This window comes from Pseudorca crassidens, chromosome 8 (genome assembly GCF_039906515.1).
Source record: "Pseudorca crassidens isolate mPseCra1 chromosome 8, mPseCra1.hap1, whole genome shotgun sequence".
NCBI classification, from domain to species: domain Eukaryota; kingdom Metazoa; phylum Chordata; class Mammalia; order Artiodactyla; family Delphinidae; genus Pseudorca; species Pseudorca crassidens.
In genome coordinates this window covers 100,806,683-100,828,487 of record NC_090303.1, presented here as the reverse complement: position 1 = coordinate 100,828,487, position 21,805 = coordinate 100,806,683, and the positions used below count along the sequence as shown (strand labels likewise).

Below are 21,805 nucleotides of genomic sequence, written 5' to 3'. Positions count from 1 at the left end.
TCTCAGGCTTACACTTATTTAGTCCAATGGCCACCTTGCTGCAGCATGGTCTTCCTAAAATTCCTAATTTGCTTAAAAGCCTCGGGGAGGTAGCCCTTGAACCCTGGGGGTGACGCCCAGGGCCCCGCCCAGCCAGGTGCCTCCCTGCATCCCTCCTACCAGGATTCTCATTCCCCTCGTTGAGCGTGGGCTCCCTCCTCCTGAGTGAGTCCCGGGAGGGAGGGGCCGGCACATTCCTAGAAGCCCAGCCCTGGCTAGGTTGCCTCTGCCCACCCCCCAACCCCACCCCCCACCCCCCCTCTGAGCCCGTCCCCTCCTTCTGGCTGACGCATTTCTCTCATACGCATTTTTATATGCCTTTATCCCCCTACCGCGCTGAGCATAGAGCCCGACACTCAGTGCTCACAAGGGTGTTGGTGGAGCGGGACTGAATGAAGACAAGGAAGGGAAAGACCGAGTTAGGTCGGACCGTTTGGAAACACTGCATTGAGGAGTGGGTCCTTGGTCTGAGAACGCAAGAGTTCCTTGGGGTTTCAAGAGTTTGTGGAGCTCAGACATAGCACTCCTTGCACAAGATTGGAATCAGTTATGGGGTAGCGCTGTAGAGACCAACACGCACCTTAGAACCAGTGGAGGTTTGCAGAATGACGCTTGGGCATCACAGTCAAGTTCCTGAGATTCTAGCGTATTCATCACTTGCCCATCCAGTCACAGGCTGCCTGGGACGACTGCGGGTCTCCCCTACAGGGTACGAAGCAGGGGCTGGGGGCGGCGGCTATCCCAAAGGAGAAGCTCAGAGGGGCCGCACAGGGCCCTCCTCTTCGGATTTCCTGTTTCCACTGACTTCGTGACTTCCGCTCAGATTTCACGCCAATGTCTGCCCTCTTCTCTTTGCTACCATTGAAATGGGCAACGCCACCCTTTCCCCAAATTTCTGCAGGTATCACACACGATTGTGCTGACTTTGGGGTTCAAGACGTTCCACTACATCAGAGCTCAACCCATGATGGAAAACTTCCTAAGACGGGGGTCGGCTAACCGCAGGCTGCAGACCTAATCCGGGCTGCCGCCCGTTTTGCATAACCTGTGAGCTAAAAAAGGGCTTTTACACGTATTGAAGGGTGAAGAAATCAAAAGAAGCAAAACGTTTCACATATGAAAAGTACATGAAATTCAAATTTCATAAAGTCGTATGGGGATGCAGCCTCGCCTGGCACCTGCATCTTGTCCACCGCGGCTTTTGCGCTGCAAGGGAACCGTTGAGTGGCTGCAATGGAGACCAGATAGTCGGCTAAGCCTGAAATACTACCCTTACAGTCTGGCCCTTGCCAAGCCCCGCTCTAACAAATTCCAGTTCCTTAATTCCCCAGGCACTGACTCTGCACAGACCCCATTCCTCTTCTCCTCACCCCCAGGCCCCTCCCCCCTTCTCCCTCAGCCTCTTCAGGCCCCAGAGACCACCCCCGCCCCCCACCGAAATGTCCTCATCTTTCTCTCTTGCGGGTGTGTGTGTGTGTGTGTGTGTGTGTGCCTTTTTATTTTTTTTTCCACATCCCACAAGGAAGTCAGAGTACGTTTCTGAATACAATAAGGAATTCCACTACCAGCTTTTAATATAACATGTTTCTCTCCTCAACAGCAAGGCTGTAAAAAGTAGGTCACAGAGGTGAGATGCTCACACAGCGTGACAGTCCACTCACTTTCCTTCCTGCAAGCTCCCTAATATTTCACGACTGTATCCAGTTAGTTTATTATTTGCTTTCACCATTTTTAACAAAACAAAAAGGGAATTTTCCTTTGGATTTTATTTACCTAAAAAGCAACTGAAGAAAATGGATGGTGTGTCTGGTGCAAGGAAGGGAAACTGAAAGTGAAACTACACGAAAAGCAAATAAAGTTCCTTATCAACATAGACAAAGATACTGACTCTGAAAAAATGGAAGCTGATGGCAGGTATCATCTGAAAATGCTCAGCATTCGCGAGTGCTACACAAGCTAATTAAAATGGCAAGCAAACTCAAAAAGCATATAACAAAAACAGCAAATATTCCGATGAGAGAAACGATCCAGTGTTTGACTCGCAGGAGCGCCTTGAAGGCGCCGTTTCTCTGGGCCTCTCTCAGGTCTTGCTTTTGCTTTGCAATATGCGACCGCACCTTGGCCAGGTAGCGCACGTGACCTTCTCCATGGGGGTCGCCCCCGCCCTGCTGGAGCCGCTGTGCATCAAAGAAGAGGTCGTTGCTGAGGTAGGCGCCCTGGAGCTCCCTCTCCAGCCCCTCGACCACGGCCATCAGCTCGGCCAGCTGCTTCCTCTGCTCGTCCCCGGAGGCCCGGTTGCTGAAGGCGCAGTACCTGTGCCCGCACTCCCGGACCAGGGCCCTCAGCCTGACGTTGTCTGTGTTTGCTACGTAGTCATGCAAGGATCCGTCCCCTAAGTCCTCCTTGTGGGTGAAGAGGATGACCGTGTGTCTCAGGGCTCTCGCCCCAAAGACCTCCTTCACCCTGGTCACGGCCACCACGTCCTGCTCTGTGAAGCGCCCCAGCTGGGTCACCAGCAGCAGCACGTGAGGCCCCGGGGCCGAGAGCAGGTAGCAGTCCCCGATGTTCTCGTACGCCTCTTGGTCCTGGGCCCTTGCCTCAAAGATGGGGGGCGTGTCCACCACCAGGACGCTCCTCCCATCCCACGTGCCCGTTGCGCCCTGACACTTCCTGGTCACCGACTGGGCCGCCAGCCTGGACTCAAACACTGGCTGGCAGAGGACGCTGTTCCCGGTGGCGCTCTTCCCACTGCCTGCTTTGCCCACCAGGATGATCCTCAATGAGGACGAGGTTGCAAACAGCTTATTTTCTATCCCGCCTATAAAAAAAAAAAAGAGTTTTTCGTGTTTTACTAAGTCAGTGATTTAAAAAATTTTTTATTTTATCTTGGAGTTTAGGTTATTAACAATGTTGTGTTAGCTTCAGGTGTGCAGCAAAATGATTACGCTATACATATACGTGTATCTATTCTTTTTCAAACTCTTTTCTCATTTAGGTTATTTCGGAATATTGAGCAGAGTCCCCTGTGCTATACAGTAGGTCCTTGTTGGTAAAGTTAGTGATTCTTAAGATTTTTAGGTCACGGACCTTTCATGGTATCTCATGAAAGCTATGGACCTCTCTCCCTGCCAAACAGTGATATTTAAATACATACAAATGTTTGCAGACAACTTGAGGCGACTCTTGAATGGCAGGAAGCCCACACTGGGAGCCCGAACTTGGACCCATAGCCAGGAGTAAGAACCGCTACACTGTGAAGGATGCTCCAGGGACTTCGTCAGGACCAGGGAAAACACAGCTTTCAGAAAGCTGGTCCCTGAGCTTTTCCAGGGAAGGTGCTTAGCCCAGTTTCATGCTAAATAAACGTGAGATTAGAAAGAGGTGGAGGATGAGAAGTCATCAGTGAGAAACTATGATCACCTCTCTTTCCCCCACCAATTAATTCCCAGGTACACAGGCTGCCAATCACATTCATCTGAACCTTGGGGGTAAAGGAAGTCTCAGATGTCAGAGCTCCAGTGACCTACCACCGAGGACCAGCTGAATGTCCCCGGGTTTCCTCTTTTTGGGTGGGGAGTTGGATGTTTGAACGTGAGCCTACAGAAGGCTTGTCGTTAAAGTCAAGGACGGAGTCTTGTGACGGGACACGCTGTCCCAGAACATACAGTTTCGATTGTAATACTTGGAATTAATGATGGAATGTTTTGGTTTAAAACTGTTTGCACCGTAACTGCTTTTATTGCTAACCGCCTGACTTGGCTGCTGTGAAATTGAGCTTTTCTTGCCAGCATAATGTGAACAGGAAGACGCTGGGTTCCGGATGGCCGACCCAATAGTTCAAAATTAGAACGAACATCCTGTTACCCTGGGATATAAAAACCACACCCGTACAAGACTCAGGGTCTCACCCTGCTTTTGGTGAGGCCCCGATCGGTTTGCGCTTTTGTGCGTAATAAACGCCTATCACTAATCTACTTTGGATTTGCACTGGATATTGGTGTTCTGTCTTGGTTCTGATTCCTCTCTGAGGGAAGTTCGCAGGTGTGTGTGAGACTGCAACAGTCTGACAGATGACCCTGGATCGGTGGCTGAGGAAGAGATGATAAGACCATCATGTATAAGAAATACGTGCGTTGGAAAGAGCGTCAATTTGGCTGATAGAATGACAGGAAATTAGAACAAAAGTGGTGTTGTCAAGGGTGACCGTGCATCAAGAGCTAAAATCTTCAAGGGATGAAGAGAGTGAGAATCCGAGGATTTCTGGAGTTCTTAGGAGCTCAGATGAATTAAGTTCATTTTAGTCTCCTAAAATCTGTTATTGTTATTCCTTTTACCCTGTGTTGGTTCTTCCCTTTCTTAAGTATCCTGGATTTTTTTTTTAGCAAACACCATTTACTAAATCTTTATGGGGAAGTTTTCCTCTTTTAAGTTGAGTGCAGGCAGGGAAGGATATCATTTTCACAATTCGTTTCCAAGTCCCCTGACCTCTGACTTGAAGTTTCATTTCCTCATTTCCCATACATCACAGCACAGGGGAGAGCTTCACACTCGGGTGTGTGTGCTGTGATGATGGTGGGGAAGATAAGAACATGGTAGCTGCCTTTTCTTCTGCAGTGGAAAACAACTGGGTTTCTTTTCTGTCACTGTGTTTGAGGTGAGGGAAAGGAGGAGAGAAAACAGTGACTCTTCCCTGATGCCTAGAGCTCTTGAGAATTTGGAGGCTTTCTTACCTTCAGCCATAGTCCCGTATCTGCTCCTCTGAAGCCCTTCCATTCTCTTCTGGAATAAAAAAAGGAAAGGAATAAAAAGCAGGTGTCCATATGGGACTTGGTAAGGCCTGAGAACACCTCCAATTCAGACAGCCAAGAATAATTATCCTTAGATGAGCCGTTTCCATCGCTAATTTTTTAACTTATATTTTACTTTCAAATATCCATATATAACTTTAAGCAAGCCAGGTGATTCTAGGTTATATTAACACAATGAACTCCTGCTTTTTCCTCATCCTATAGGAAAGCATGAAATGTTTGAAAACAAGTCAGTTGATTATCTCCCCTCTACCTGAAAAGGCATGAAATAAAGAAAGTCTTCTTCTGTGGAATGAGAAGCAGGATTTTGTTTATTGTTTTATTATTACTATTATTATTGGAATCAAAGTAAGCAAACTTGCTAGACTAGAGAATAAAAATTGCCTTGCTGTAAATGACATTGGCTTGTTTGAAGTACTGGCCATTTCCAGCCCCAGAAACTCTTTGTACCAGATGGATATCCCAGTGGCAAAGAGGAAAGTACAATGTACCTTCCAATGGGAGTGTGGAATTGGGAATCCAGGGCTCCTGTGAGGACGGACATGAGAGGACGAGGTAGAAGATGGAGGAGCACGGCCACCACCCTCCCACCCCTCTGAGCAGCTGGTGGAGAGAAGCTGGTGCCATGACTGAGGGACAGAGTCAACATTCAGGACAAATTCAAGGTAAATTCATTTCCTGCTCAGTTTTAAACCAGATGTCTTCCCTTGTGGGTCTCCCAATAACCACTTAAAAATTTTTCCAGTAGATATACCCAGAAATTGGCAAAACTATGGGGATAAATGTTTCATTCAGATGAGACATAATATTGTGTCGTTCTTCTTGGTGCTAGAAAAGGTGAGCATGCATTAGAAAAGGCAAGCATGCAATGTGCCACTATAATTAAGATGATCTCCGAGACTGTATTTTATTTATTCAGTTTTAAAGATTATGCAGTTCTGAAGCAAACATTTTAAGGGGAGAAATACACAGAGTAATGAAACAAATGCCCACTACTTGCAGTGAACAGATCTAAGTATTTTGGCATTTTCACTGCTGCTGTTTGGTTTGACTGAAAAAGTTAAAACATTACACATATAGTTCCATTTATTTATTTTTTGACTCCCCCCAACCCGTCTCATTCTCCCTCTTCCCTTCAGAGGCAACCAATATTCTGAGATACACATGTATGTATAGGTAATATATAGTACTTTTTGGCATTTTAATCTTTTATGTCAGTGACATTATTTATGTAGCATTTTATCCAACTCAATTTTATTAACAAACACTTGGTGTGCCAAGATACGTGCTTGCTACTACAAACCACGCTGCAGAAGAATCCCCCTACACGCCTCCTGTGCACATGGACGATTGCTCTGGGATATGTAGTTTCCACCTGACAAGATACTGCCAAATGTGACTCCAAGAAGCTTGTGCTAAGTCATACTGGCAGCAGCCATGGGTGAGAATCCCCCCCAATCTTCACCTACGCTTGGTGATATTAGAGTTTTAATTTTTTGGTCACCCTGATGGGCGTATCTTAGGATGTCTTAATTGGTTTAAAGGTGCATTTTATTGATTAACATTCAATTCAAAACGGTTTTCATAGTTCATTTGCTATTCAGGTCGATTCTGTTATTTCTGCCTCTTTCACATGCTTCTGTTCACTCAGGAGGGAAGACTAGAAATGGCCCTCATTAGGGAAACCAGCCCTTGTCACATGCTCAGAATTTATTAAGGCAACTTCCTTCCTTCCTTTCCTTCTCCTTCTGCACCACTTTCCTTTCCTTAAGCCCAGAGAAGAGCATTTTCCTCGCCACATTCTCCCACACGCTGTCCTGGCCTCTGGTCAATAACACTCCAGCTTTTGCTAAAACTGCTCAAATCCTCTGACATCTTTTCTACTTCAGACGGCAGTTGCTATATATTGGAATCAATATATCGATGTGGTAAAGACGATGACGACAGTGGTGACAATGTTGATGATAACTTTACCATGGTAATAATCCTCTGTGCAGCCGTTTGTAATTTTCAAGTTTCTTTCATGTCCATTCTTTGAATCGTTCTCCTAAATTCCCTATGATGTGATCAAGATAGGTATTAAAATTTCTATTAAAATATTAGGAAACTGAGCCTCAACTGACCTGCCCACGATCACACAACTTCCATGGAGCTAAGACCAAAACATGGCTCATTTTGCCTGTGTATTCTCCTAGATTTATCAGGATGGAGAAGAGATTATACAGTCAATGAACCTCTTGGAACACCACATACCATGCTGCCATCCATGGTCAGGACATAAACTGAGGCAGGCAGGCTGGAAGCTTACCCTAAAACTAACAAAGGGAACTGTATTGCAAAATCTTGAGTGCACGTTTTCAAAAAAAAAAAAAAAAGATTATTCAAAGGTAAAATCGCAGGGCCAGAAGTTGCTTGGAATGGAAGTATTTCAGTTTAAAGCAATCTGGTGTTCTCCCATGGCTGGATGATCAGTGTGACCCAAATGGAGCCCTGTGGCCTCACAAAAGCCAGTCAAAGTCCAGGTGACATTAGCAGAGGCGCGCACGGCCCTCCTGAACCGTCTTCTGAGTGGCTCAGGCTGCCGGGGGAGACACGTCCCACCGAGGAGTAGATTATTTTGGACAGATATTAACAAATAATAAAGTGTGCAGAGGCTAGTCAGAAAGGATATTGATGGAGATGCTAAAATGAGTCACAGAATATTAAAAGGACAGAATCAGCCTAGGAAAAGATCGGGAAACATCCTAAACTCGAAGGAACGTGACACGTGTCAATCACATAGTAGACAGAAGAGGGAGAATCGGGAGTGGAGGCAGATTTCTTCTCCACAAGGAAAACCCTTTTAATCTTCCCCCAGGCGGGATCAGGAATCATGAGAGAGTCGCGGGCAGCATGCGGGCAGAGATTATAAGAGTATCTGACAGGAGCAGCAGGAGGATGTAGCTTAGGTAGGAGGTTGAAGCCAATGAGCATATAATGTACCTCCTGATTTGTACACTACACGAACCTGATTTTATCTTGACGGCACCTTACTTTATCAAACCATTGGAAAGCAGGCTCTCTCATGCTGTTTTAGGAAAGATAAAAATATTTTCTGTCTGCCTGATTCATATTCTCCTTCGCCCATCTGCCCCCTCCCGCTGTTTCCTGGTATCACTTGTGTCAGAGTTTAGCGTTGTCATTTCATAACGCGGCTCTCACAGGAGCTTTAGCAAAGGGTTGGTTCCTGTACACACTGGAATCTGTCTGCCATGCGGTCGAGTTCGACATCGTGTCGTAGGAAAAGTGTGGGTATTTGGGGGAGAATGGGCTGGTTTTCAGAAGATCAATGGAACAATGTTCACTGAGAGGTTCCGTTTGGAGCACGTGGCTCAATGAGGGCGGGAACATAATGACCCCGAACTTGTCCTGTGGACCCCTAGGAATAGACTTTCGGTACCCAGGCCTCAGGGGGCGTGGTGCTTGTCAGGGATGGGGCGGGGCTGGTGCGGGGAAGTGAAGAGCTAAAACTGAGACGTCCGCCCCACCTAGTTCGGGCACCTGGTGAGTTTCAGTTTACTCATCTGTCAAATGGGTTGAGAATCTTAGTGAAGCTTTATGAAACCCCGTGAAGCTTATGTAAGTCAGAAGAGCTAAGAAGTAGGCAACTAGACGGAAAAGACCTCCACGCTGTGGAAAGCTGTGGGCCGTGAACGCGGGGTGAGCGGTTCCCGAAGCCGCTTCCCTCCCGCTAGGAATCCGCGGTTGCCCATAACGCTCACCATCGGCGCCCCGTTTCACTGATGGGAGAGCCCAGAAGTATGGTAACCGGTGTCAGATCCCACGAGAAATCAGTAGCCCTGACTCAACCGCGGCCTCCAGGACGCGCCCCGCCTCCCCGGGCCTCCACCCAGGACGCTGGGACCCCCGCCGGGTTCCCCTTACCAGGCGCGGCGCTGCGGGCTGGGTGCCGGCGGGTCGGCGCGAGCGCGCGGCCGAAGGTTCCAGGGCACGGCTGCAGGGCAAGAAGGAAAATGGGGCTGACGGAGTGCGCCCCCTGTCCCCGCAGTTGGGGACACCCCCTCCGGATGGGGCGAAACTGCTGCTGCGGAAACCGGAAAGCAGCGAGTTCGGAGCGTGCTTCCCCCCTAATGGGATGCTTCCTGTCGGAGCCCGCGAGCCCCTCGCCCACTCCCATTTCCTCTTTAAGACGTGTGCAAAGAAGTGATGTTTGGAGCGTGAAAGAGAAGAACACGGGCCCCAATCCCCCCAGTTCCCCCGTTGCTAAAGACCCCTGTTGCCTCCGCGGGCGTGTCGTGCTCTCCGGCCACCATTCCCGGAAGATCAACGTTTCATCTCTCCTGTTGAGTCCAAGTACCTCTCACTCTAACACAGACCACGCTGACCTGAGTCTCCCTGTGAAAGCACCTACAAAGAGATCTACTGAGAAAATTAGTTATTTTCTTTGGCACAGGAAAGAATCACTGGCTTTTCAGGAAGGAGGACTTGTCTACCTTCGTGAAAAGCTGGAGCCCAGATGTGGAACAGGTTAGAATGGAGCCTTCCTCCTTTCCAGAAACTCCCCAGGGCTGGGAGGCAGAAAGTGACTACCCTTGTCTTTTGTTTCTTGAGGTTGGGTGTCTCTTCTTGGGGGTGTGTGTGTGATGTTTGAGGAGTGGTAAGCAGTTCTCTTCAGCGTACCCATGAGCTATTTCGCCAGCATGTGGAAGAATAGATCTTAGGTGTTTTCAGATGTAGTAAATCAAGGGATATACACGATTTAACACTATTTCCAAAGTAAAAAGGAGTGCCTGAAATTAATGGTGTAAAGAGTGAAAGGAAATATAAAATAAATAAGAAATGGGCCGAGAAGGAGATTGAATGTAAGGTATAAAAATAATGAAGACCCCAAATAATAATTAAAACAAAACACTACATCATTTTGGAAGACAACTACTTAAAAAAAAAAGAGGTAAAAGACAAATTTAGAAAAAATCTCAAAATATTTTATTGCTGGAATAAGCAAGCGCAAATGCAGTTGTATAAGAAAAGGCAAACATTGCCACTATCAGATGAAGGCTCCCGGGGCAGAAAAAAAGAGTCTTGGGTCATAGTCTAGCTCTGGCTTCCCCAAGGAGTTATAGGAATTCCTCTTCTAGGGAGTTCAATCCATAGGATATTCTCTGGAAGGCGTAGTGGCATCTGCCCAGCCAGGTGATGAATATTGAATATTGTACAAGAATTGAATATTGTACAATAATGAATATTGTACAAGACTACGTAAGAGGGTATGCATTGTTTGAAATCTTCTGCTTGACAAACTCATCTTGGGGGCTTCCCTGGTGGCGTAGTGGTTAAGAATCCGCCTGCTGATGCAGGGGAGATGGGTTCGATCCCTGGGTCAGGAAGATCCCACATGCCGTGGAGCAAGTAAGCCTGTGTGCCACAACTACTGAGCCTGCGCTCTAGAGCCTGTGAGCCACATCTACTGAAGACCGCGTGCCTAGAGCACGTGCTCCACAACAAGAGAAGCCACTGCATAGAGAAGCCCGCGCACTGCAACAAATAGTAGCCCCCTCTCACCGCAGCTAGAGAAAGCCCATGCGCAGCAACGAAGACCCAGTGCAGCCAAACATATAAATAAATTAATTAAAAAAAAAGAAAAACTCATTATGACCAAAAACAACTCTCAGAAGTAAGTCAAATATGAACCTCTTTAGATAAAATGACAGTTGATCCAGGCAGCAGGGCATGGAAATATGAAAGAAACTTCATCAGCACACGATCAACGAATTTTTATTCTTGAAGAGATAAAAGAAAAGGTGAGGAAAAAAAGGAAAGAAAATGAGAGGACATGTAAGTAATCAAGATATATATGTGTATATATATATATATATATATTCACTCAAATAGACAGTTTTTGAGAAGTTATAGCATTTTGACCCTGTGTCTGGTTCAGGAAACTCTTCCTATAGGACAATAAGGAAAAATAAGTTCCAGTTCTGATTTGCCACGTTTTGCCCTTAGAAAATCACTTGACTCTCAGTACATTACTTTCCTCTTCAAATAAAAGGCTGTTAATGATAATTACCCTTCATACCTCATGAGGTATTTTTCATCATAAAATATTAAGGCAATAAATTGTTATTATATTATAGTGTTCTCTCTACAGCTTCTGTTTTCTATTTTATGATCAGTCTTATATTATTTTGTTTTATGATCTATCTTGTATTACATGTGTAACATTAAATTGTATATATTTTAAATTTTTTTGGCTGCCCGCGCATCACGCGGGAGCTTCGTTCCCGACCAGGGATGGAACCCGTGCCCTCTGCAGTGGAAGCGTGGAGTTTTAACCACTGGACCGCCAGGGAAGTCCCTAAATTACATTTTAAAAACTAAAAATCGTGTCTTCCATTTACTTATGAGCCATGTTGCATAGTTCTAAATCTAAGAATTAGAAACTAGCAATATTTTAGAGAACAAATAAACTTTGACTGCACTTTGTAAATATATTTGATGACTAATCATGCCGACCTTATATTACCACTAGCTCCCAACTCTATACATAGAATAATGTGGAGTAGTTATTATTATGAAGAATAAATGTGGAGTATTCATGAGTGTGAAATTTATGTATTTATGAGTATGGGATTTGTTTATGAGGATTATTATTATGAGAAGTTTCTTCTTAGACTTTTTGTTTCTGTACTATATTCTTATGGAATTTAACCTACAAAGTGCTTTCGCTCATGTTACTTCATCATACATGAAAGCTATAGGATTAATATTAATATATACATCTCAAGAAAAGCTGACTCCCCTTGTGCCCAAGGTCCTGGAGCAAGTTCATAGGGGACCGGCTTTGTCACACAAGCCCTCTGCACATCTCCTGCTCTTTCCACTGTCCCCCATAATGGTCCTGGTGATGCCCCAGGCAGGGTGTTTCACCCACGGATGTCAAGCCTTCCTCTGATCCCGCACATTTCTCTGTGCTACAGTCCGCCTGAGAATTTTACAATCCTAACACTCATATTTATTTTAAAAATCACATGTCCATTTACAAACAAGACAAAAATAATAAGCAATGACAGAAACTGGAGGGCATATGTGGACACCCTGACGTGAGAAAACGAAAACTGAAAGAACAAGCAGGTTACAATCAACCCCACGGTAAGCGAAGTCTTTGGCTTACAACGCACGCTCATGCGCACGTGGCCCTGGATGGGCAAGCTGCGGACACAGGCGGTCTCCGCTACGTCGTCCCCTTCCTGGGGCCCTCAGGGTGTGGAAAGAGTGCCTCCATGGCTGAGAGTTCCTGCATGGGCCCAGCACGACGCTGAAGGCAGGAATTGATAATGGACTTTTTTCCAGCCAGGCTTCACAGAGCCCAACTCCCTGCCCCACTACTATAGCCCTCAGGTACCCCCCCCACCCAACTGCAGGCCACTCTAAGCCCATAGTCATCCTGAGTCTCTGCAGGCCCTTAACCCGAGGTGGCACTGAAGTGCATGTGCATAGGCCCCTTCTCCACGTGGAGCTGGGATGGCCCTAGGATGCCTGCGCACAACCTCCCGGCCCTTAGCACCCCTGAGCCCTGGTAGTATTGGGATATCTGCCTCCTCCTGTATCCACACCTCCTAACTAGCACATGGCTGATAGAAAGACTTCCTTTAAAGTGTTCTGTCACATTCAGAAATATGGAAATAAACAGATCCTAGCGTTTGCTTACACAACGGAAGGCTGGCATTCACAGACTTATGTGGGTTGGCCCATCCCCTGTAAAAACCCCACGGTACAGCCACACCTAACCTCCGGTGCTCTGTGGCTCTCTGCCGATGACCCTGCCACCCCTCTCTTCTCCATTTTGAGACAGGCGCTTTATTATTATTATTATTATTATTTAAAAATCCAGATAGATGACTACATTGAAGACATTGCATGTTATTTTCCCCAAATCTTACTTCATTTTGGACAGACATGAACCATAATACATGCTAGAAAGTTGGAAACTGTGTTATTTTCAGTGTAGTTACATTTAACTTCTTGGTACTAAGCCATTGTACTGGTAAATAAACCGATGTATCAGAAGTAAACATTAATATGTATGACTGTGACATCTCTTTCCTTGATGATAATAAAAATTTACAAGGATCAGGGGCTTCCCTGGTGGCGCAGTGGTTGAGAGTCCGCCTGCCGATGCAGGGGACACAGGTTCGTGCCCCGGTCCGGGAAGATCCCACATGCCACGGAGCGGCTGGGCCCATGAGCCATGGCCGCTGCGCCTGCACGTCCGGAGCCTGTGCTCTGCAACGGGAGAGGCCACAACAGTGAGAGGCCTGCGTACCGCAAAAAAAAAAAAAAAAAAATTTCAAGGATCACTGAAGGGAGATATCTACCCATAAGAACCAGAAAACATCAAGAAGAGAGAGTGCAGGCTATGCTCTGAATGTTTGTGTCCCCCTCCCCAGCATTTACATGTTGAAAACCTAATCTGGAGAGGATGGTATTAGGAGATGGGGTCATCGGGAGGTTATTAGGTCATGAGGGTAGATTCCTCATGATTGGGATTAGTGCCCTTGCCAAAGTGCCCCTTCCATCAAGGTGAGGACACAGCCAGAAGCTGGCAGTCTGCAATCTCAGAGAGGGCTCTCCCTCCAACCGGACCATGATTTTGGACCTCCAGCCTCCAGAAGTGTGAGAAATAAATGTCTGTGGTTTCTAAGCCATGCAGTCTGTGTTTTTTTGTTTTTGTTTTTTTAAAATAGCAGTCCAAAGGGAGGAAGGCAGTGTCTAAACAAACAAACACAAGCTCAAAATAAAAATAGCTGTTTTCCCTTTGCTATGAACCCATTTTCTACTAAAAATCACCAGTCATTCCACTATTTTTCAAGAGAGGACCGAAACATCAAGCTCACTAACACGTTTTAAGGACGTTTTAAAATTGCACAACTTTATTTTAAAACTGTTTACTGGAGGAAATATGAAACTCTTGAAAACTGATTCCTTTGAAATCCCCCTTCAGACTCAAGTGTTCAGTTCCTTTCTTGCCAGGTTACCTGCAAGACTGAATATCACCCTGTCACGGCCTCTGGCCGGTGCCTGTAGAGCAGGTAGAGCAGGACCAGGGCGCCCATTAGGGTGCACACGCCCAGCTTACGCCAGTTCCCCCGCGCCTTGGGCCACCGCCACAGCCAGGTCAGCGGCCAGCGCTCCCGCCGCCTCTGCTCGCAGAAGGCCACTCGCTCCGCCACCCTGCGCAGCCTCTCCGCGGGGTCCGCGCCCCCCAGGGCCTGCGCCAGGCTGTACAGGTCGTTGGTGTAGGGGGCGCCGCCGTGGTGCCTCACCAGCTCCTCCACCAGCCCCATCAGCGCCATCACCTGCGCCTCCCGCTTCCCGTCGGCGGCTCGGTTGTCGAAGGCGCAGAATCGGTCCCCACACTCGGCCACCAGCTCCCTGAGCGCGCGGTTCTCGGTGTCGCGCACGTAATGCTGCAGCGAGCCCCCAGCCAGGTCTTCCTCGCGGGTGAAGACCACGATGGTGCGCGTCACGATGCCGTCCCCGAACAGCGCCTTCACCCCACTCCAGGCCTGCTGGTCCTGGGCCGTGAAGCGGCCCAGCTGGGTCACCAGGAGCAGGGCGTGGGGCCCCGGCGCCGAGAGCAGGTAGCAGCGGGCTCTCTCCGCGCAGCCCGGGTCTGTCTGGGAGACTTTGGAGCTGAAGAGGTCCGGGGTGTCAATGATTTCCACGTCCCACTTGGCCCACCCGCAGCTGCCCGTGGCGCAGGTCCGGGTCACCGACGTCGCCCCGAGCCTGGAGAGGAAGCGCTTCTGGCCCAGGATGCTGTTTCCCGTGGCGCTTTTCCCAGTCCCTGACCTCCCGGCCAGGAGGAGCCGCAGCCTGGGCTCCTGCAGGGCAGACTCGCGGGCTTCTAAACCTGTGAGCACCAATGATCTGTAAGCTCCCGAACCTGAAAGCACATATCCTGGCACCCGGGTCCCCTGGATGCCTTTGAACAAAGGAGAACAGAGTGCTTCGACTTCTGCTTTTCGGACCAAACCTTTACCGAGTGCCCTGGTCGGAGATCTGTGAACTCCGGGGGATCTCTACCCATCTACTTCTTCCCTCTTTGGCGTCACACATGCACCTGTAGGTGCACCAGCACCCGGTGAACGTTTCTGTAGAGGACATCCCTGTATAATACAGGCCATTACTTCGTGTGACATGACCTGTCATCCACACTGCGCAGAGCTGCTCCCTATTGGACAACTTCAGTGGCCTCTGCCTTACTTCCCCAGATACCCTCTTACTGAAGATAGGCAGGAGGGGCAGTGGGCCTGGCCACGAGGGCTGTCTGCTGTCCCACACCCTCGGTCTGAATCACAGCCCCACCCCCGGCCAGCAGTGTAACCCTGGGAAGCTGCTTAATCTAAGTGCTAAACCTCTCCTGCACAAATGGGATCATTAATGTAGCGCCGTCCTCATAGGGCTGTTGGGAGGATAAGATGAGACCATCTCTTCTTCCCTCCCTCTTTCCCTCCTCATCCTCTCCTCTCTCTTAGACCTGCTGTCTAATAAGATACCTGGTTAACCCTCCATCCTTGTTCCCTAACACCTTCTACCTGGTGAGTCATGTTCCCTGTAGTATATAGTTGGATTCCCTCTACACCCCCTTCTGTGGAGATCAGAGGAGGTTTATTCATTTTACCTTAGGGACGGAGGTGCAGGTTAGTCAAAGAACTCAATATCTCACAGCAGGTCAGGGGCAGAGATCTAGGTCAAATGCCAGCCCCAGGGCTCTTGCTGTTTCATCCCAGCATCGAGAAACCTCTGGGGCTTCTCTCTGTTCAGTGTTGAGTTAGCCCATCCCCCTTACTACCCAGAGCTCATACCTGGGGGCAAACACGCGTTGTGAGGCATGTTCTTACCATAGGCGTTTTCTTCATCTCTTGCTGTTTTCTGTCCTCTCATGATTCCCTGAAAGTGTCCCCAGCACAAGTTATTTTTCATTCGTTCACTCGTTCATTATTCATTCATAGGTAAAACTACCTACTATGTGTCAGGCAAAGCCCCAAATGCTGGTGACACCACAGTGAAAATGTCATAGTTCCTGCCCTCTCCGAGCATCAGAATTTAGGGAAGACAGTGGAAGAGCTCGGTCTGTGGTTGGGACGATACTATGAGAACACCCGGTGAGCTTGTGCTGTCTTTTCAGGGCCTCGAAATGCACAGAGCAGAGGGGAGATGACAACACTTACTCTATGTCAATGAATAAGCTTTTGATGTTCATTTTCCCAGGTAATTCTACGTCAGTGACGTAAGTGGTAGAAAGTAAGTTTTCCCTGGAGGTTCAGCAGCCGGGGGTGGGGGGTTTGTCAAACCCTGAGAACAAGAAGGTTTGCTCACTGACTTAGGACCTGCCTTAGGGTTGTTGGCCTGGGAAACAAGAAGAAACTTGGAATTTTGGTTTTGGAAATCAGAAAACAGACATTTTTCCCAAGCTGACCTGGAAAGCTCCTGACTCTGTGCTCAGAAAACCACAAAATTTGGCTCGTCCTAATACGTCTAGGAGGTGGGATCCAGAAGGTGGAGGAGGGAGACCCCGAGCTCACCTGCCCCCATGAACACATCCAAGCTACAGCTACGTATAGAGCAACTCTCTCTGAGAATGACCTGAAGACTAGCAAAATGGCTTTTCCACAATCAAGGCTGTAAAGAAAGGACCACGTGGAGTCTGGTACAGGGGCGGAGACGCAATCTAGTTGGGACCTGAGTCCCTAGTGGGGACCTAGAAGTGGAAGGGGCTATCCCAGGCTTGGGGATCCTCCCTGCGGAGTGGGGGGTTTGAGCCACCTACTAGGCACCGCAGGCCTGGGCTTGACACTGGGAAGATGAGCCCCCTTAGCTGGTTTGAAAATCAGTAGGGCTTACTGGAGGGCTGTAAGAACCTGACACTCTGGTCTTGAAGAGCACAAGCATGCTTGCTCTCAGTCCCAGTGCAGAGGCAGTACATTGAAGACTGCCTGGTGCTCTGGCCAGCCTGCCGGGACCGCCCCAGAGCACCTCCCAGCCCTCTCCAGGCTCCCATTCCAGCCCCTACTGCTCCAGCACTGCCCCCCACAAAGGCCGAGGCTGCCATTGCCAGTGGGCATATGTGCACCAGGGAAGGAGCAGAGAGAGCTCCGGTGTGTGGCTCCAACCCCTCTGGCTCTCTATCCTGCCTCTAACCAAGGGGTACACACTGAGGAAAAAGTAGAGGCAGCTCAGAAGTGCAGCCTCAGGCTCTCAGGCCCTGGCCACACCCCCAGCCAAGGTGAAGACTGTCATCACATCTGGGGGAAGCCCAACTCCCTTAGGACTCCTGCCCAGCCCCTTGGTCCTTGACTCCTCCCACAATAGGCTAACAACTAGCCCTGAGCCGAGGAGAAGCCCTGGCTGGCACCTGGCTCTGGCTCTAGCCCTCTGCCTCCAGCCTTGCTTCCCACCAAGGTGGTGGCCGCCAGCACACTGTGGGAGAAGAAGCGGTCCCCGCTCACTTCACGTCCAGCTCTCCCACCAAAGCCACTGGTGACAGGCACACTGCAAAGGGTTGCTACCCACAAGGACATGCCTTTGAGACCTGGACAGGTAACCGTTTCACCTAATTTCATAGAGACACACAGAGAAAGTCAAACAACATGAGAAAACAAAGGAAATGAAAGAACAAGATAAAACCCCAGGAAAAAACCCCTAATGAAAGAGATAATAATTTACCTGCCAAAGAGTCCAAAGCAATAGTAATAAAAATGCTAACTGAACTTGGGTAAACAACAGATGAACACAGTGGGAACTTCGGCAGAGAATTAGAAAATGCAAAAACCAGTCAGAGCTGAAGAATACGATAACTGAAATGAAAAATTCGCTAGAAGGAATTAAGAGCAGATTAGGCGATGTAGAAGAACACAGAAGACAGACTAGTGGAAATCATCCAATCAGTACAGCAAAAACAAAAACACATTTAAAAAAATGAGGAGAGTTTATGGGACCTCTGGGAAAAGGTCAAGTGTGCTAACATTCACATGGTAGAGGTCCCAGAAAAAGAGAGAGAAAGGGGTAGAAAATGTATTTGGTGAAATTGTAATTGAAAACTTTCCTAACCCGAAAAGGGAAACAGATATCAGGCACAGGAAGCACGGAGCACCCCTGTCAGAATGGTGTCATCCGAAAACAAGGAACAACTGGTGTTGTTGACGAGGATGTAGAGAAAGGGGACCCTAGTGCACTGATAGCAGGAATGTCAATTGGTGCAGCCACGGTGGAAAACAGTATGAAGGTTCCTCAAAAATTAACAAGAGAACTACCATATCATCCAGCAATTCATTCCTGGGTATATATCCAAAGAAAATGAAAACACGAATTCAAAAAGACGTGTGCACCCTGATGTTCATAGCAGCATTATTGATAATAACCGAGATATGGAAGCAACCTAAGTGCCCATCAACAGATGAATGAAGAAGGTGTCATATATATATAGACAGGTAGATGTAATGGAATATTACTCATAAAAAAAGAATGAAAAAGATAAAAAAGAATGAAATCTTTCCATCTGCAACAACATAGATGGACCTGTAGGGGATTATGCTTAGTGAAGTAAGTCAGACAGAGAAAGACAAATGCTGTATGTTTCCACTTATATGTGGAATTTAAAATAAAGCAAACAGAGGAATATAACAAAACAGAAATAGACTCACAAACACAGAGAATAAACTAGTGTTTACCATTGGGGAGAGGGGTGGGGGAAGGGGCAAGATGGGGAAGGGGATTAAGAGGTACAAACTACTGGGTATAAAATAACTAAGATACACCAATGTAATGCACAGCACAGGGAATATAGTTAATTAATATTTTATATTAACTTTATATGGAGCATAAGTATAAAAATGCAGAATCACTATGTTGTATACCCGAAAGTAATATAATATTGTACGCCAACTATACTTCAGTAAAAATAAGTAAATAAGTAAGTCTAAATATAATCTGTGTGCTGGAGAGACTGGGATGCTCCCCTCCAGCTCTTCATGTTCTTGCCTCAAACCTGAGGCTTTTTGAAGTAAAATACCCACTCCAACATTATTTAATACAATTAAACGTTCTGTGGTCAAGTTTGCCTGATCACACGAGTGCCTGAACACGACAGCACCGTCTCCCCTCAGTCTACTCCAGCCTCATTCCCACCTAATCCCCTCCCCAGTCAGCCCCTCCACAAACAGCAGATTTCAGGGCCTTTTCCAACCCACCTTGTGCATTCATTCCTAGGACCATTCATCCCACCGCACATTTCTGCCTGAGTCCTGTCTGTGCTTCAACGTCCGTTTCAAATTCTACCTCTTCATGTCACCCACCTGGTTCCTACAGGTAACTGTGTTCTCCCCCTATTGGCACCAACAACGAAGCAAAAGCAAAGGGAGAGGTTGGCTGAGTAACCTGTCTTTGGCCAAAGGACTCACATGGCAGGTTTGCCTAGAGCTCAAGCCAAAGCTGTGGGTGTCTCTGCAGTAACTCTCCTGCCGCTGCCCCCCCCACTCCGCTACCCACCCCACCCCCATCACCCCCCCCCCCAAAGCTTCTGTAAAGTTTACCCCAGGGCTAAATCACATAATGTGATTAGTTATTTTGTGTCTAGAAATCAACAAACTCCCTTAATTGACACCAGAGCAGCCCACAGAGCCCAGTTTGGGGTGGGGAGCAGATGTTCAAGTGATCATGTAGGGCAAGGGTTGAGGACCAAGTTCACAACCTTAGCTGTCTCTTGCACTATTGTGGATAGCGCTAAGGAGAGTGGAGGTTTTAGGAGGGTTCAGCTCAGATATATACAGAATTTTCACTTTGTAACTTGTTCTGAGGTTAGCTTCCCTTATAAGTCCCCAGGAATATCTTTTGCATTTGCTGCACATGCATTTGGGGAGTGTTCATTGCCTTCTGCGGTAGTTCCAGCAGAAGGACTAAGGGAGTAGGGAAGGAGAGAGAATTTAGTCCCAAAGAAGAGCGTGTGCGCTGCAGAGCTCGAGAAGATTACCTGTTCTTCTGAACTTACTGTTTGACACTCAGAACAACCTTACAAACCTAGAGGCACATGAAGTTACCGTTTCTAGATCCTGCCCCCCTTTCACATACTTACTAGAACGCAGCTGCTCACTCAGCCAGCTTCACACAGGCAGAGCTCTTCCTGTTCCCCACAGGTCCTGCTCCGGGCTGGTTCCTTTTCCCTGTGCTCACCGTTCCTGCAGGATTGGCGACAGGCTCTAACGCTGGCTCCCAGAAGCTCCTGACCTACCGCCTGCCCTTGGACTGTGGGTGCAGTGGGCGGTTTCCTCTCCACACATGGAGGAAGTCTCTGTGCCTCTCAGACCTCAGAGTTCAGGAAGCTCAGGGAGGGGGGGCCCAGTGGTGATGACTTAAAGAGACAGAAACATTGGCCAGTGAGGTGGTGGGTGTGCAATGTTGTCATTGCGAATCCCACCCGCTGCTTTGGGCTATGGTACTGTTTTCCAGAGGTTCCTGTGACACCAGCATCTTGTCCCTGGCAGGGTCTATAACCTCAGCGGGGAAGAGCACTTTAGGTTTCTGAGGACTCGTTTTGTTTCTGACCTTTGACCAGCAATCTTATCTCCAGTTGTCTTTTGCTTTTCAGGCATTTTTTTTTTTTTTTTTTTTTTTTTTTTTTTTTGCGGTACGCGGGCCCCTCACTGCTGTGGCCTCTCCCGCTGTGGAGCACAGGCTCCAGACGCGCAGGCCCAGCGGCCACGGCCCACGGGCCCAGCCGCTCCGCAGCACGCGGGATCCTCCCGGACCGGGGCACGAACCCGCGCCCCCTGCATCGGCAGGCGGACTCCCAACCACTGCGCCACCAGGGGAGCCCTCAGGCATTTTTAAAAAACAAAATAAAATGGCCTTCCTTCCCCAGGACAGGAATTTGAGAGGAATCTCTGAGTGAACCTCAGAGTGGACAATGCCACCAAAGTGGTCCTACCTGCTAGGAACATCACACGCAAAGTCTCTTCATTCTGAAAGAAAAGGAGGGCTTTTCCAGCTATTAAAAATAGGACAGCCGGCAGAAGACAGAAAATTTTTATACGGGGCTTAACCTAGCCATCTCTGTTAGTACCTCCAACTCAAGTGACTGTTTCTCCTCTTAGGAGGGTCATGAGAAGGTGAGTAAAATAGCCAATCATTGTGTGGAGAGAAGTATTTTGGTGACACATGCCCTGGACCTGGTTAGATTATTAACAAACCGTGTGATCTTGCCTAACTCACTTCAACCTTCTGGAGTTGACTTGCCACGGATATAGTGAGGGGATTAACTTCATCTGAAGCTAATGGGCTGGGGTGTGATGTTCACCCATTCCTGCCAGCTCTTTAGTGAAGAACCCAACTCCCACTGAACTCCACCTGGTCACCCCCCCCACTCTGCCCCCTGCCCATACCCTCCAGCTTTATTGAGGTATAATTGACATATAACAATGTATGTGTTTAAAGTGCATGATGTGTTGATTTGATACACTTTTATATTTCAGAAAGATTACTGCCATAACATTAGCTAACACCTGCATCATGACACATAATTACCATTTCTTTTTGGTGGTGAGAACATGTAAGATCTACTCTCTTAGCAATTCTCAAGTAGATAATACAGAATTACACTATAATCACTGTGCTGTGCCTTGGATCCCCAGACCTACTCATCTTCTACGTGGAAGTTTGTACTCTTTGACCAACATCTCCCCATTTCTCCCATTTCCCAGCCCCTGGTAATCACCATTCTACTCTCAATTTCTATGAATTTGGCTTTTAAAAATTCCACATAAAAAAGTGATATCATACAGTATTTGTCATTCTCTGACCGCTTTGGCTATTTGAAATATTTTGTGCTTCCTTACAAATTTTAGGATTGTTTTTTCTGTTTCTGAAAAACACCGTTGGAATTTTGATAGGAACTGCAT

The 21,805-nt window shown here is 47.7% G+C and overlaps 1 protein-coding gene across 1 annotated transcript; it reads right to left on the bottom strand.

Annotated features, from left to right (window-relative positions):
* Nucleotides 1-1,956: 1,956 nt before the first annotated feature.
* Nucleotides 1,957-20,972, bottom strand: LOC137228755 (GTPase IMAP family member 8-like). The gene is made up of 8 exons (XM_067745619.1): nucleotides 20,836-20,972; nucleotides 19,984-20,259; nucleotides 15,755-19,237; nucleotides 13,903-14,835; nucleotides 12,029-12,105; nucleotides 8,772-9,110; nucleotides 4,770-4,818; nucleotides 1,957-2,857 (listed from the first exon to the last, which is right to left on the bottom strand). The coding sequence occupies exons 3-8, from the start codon at nucleotides 15,834-15,836 to the stop codon at nucleotides 1,971-1,973; spliced, it is 2,367 nt and encodes a 788-aa protein (XP_067601720.1). The 5' UTR covers nucleotides 15,837-19,237; nucleotides 19,984-20,259; nucleotides 20,836-20,972; the 3' UTR covers nucleotides 1,957-1,970.
* Between the last annotated feature and the right edge of the window lie 833 nt (nucleotides 20,973-21,805).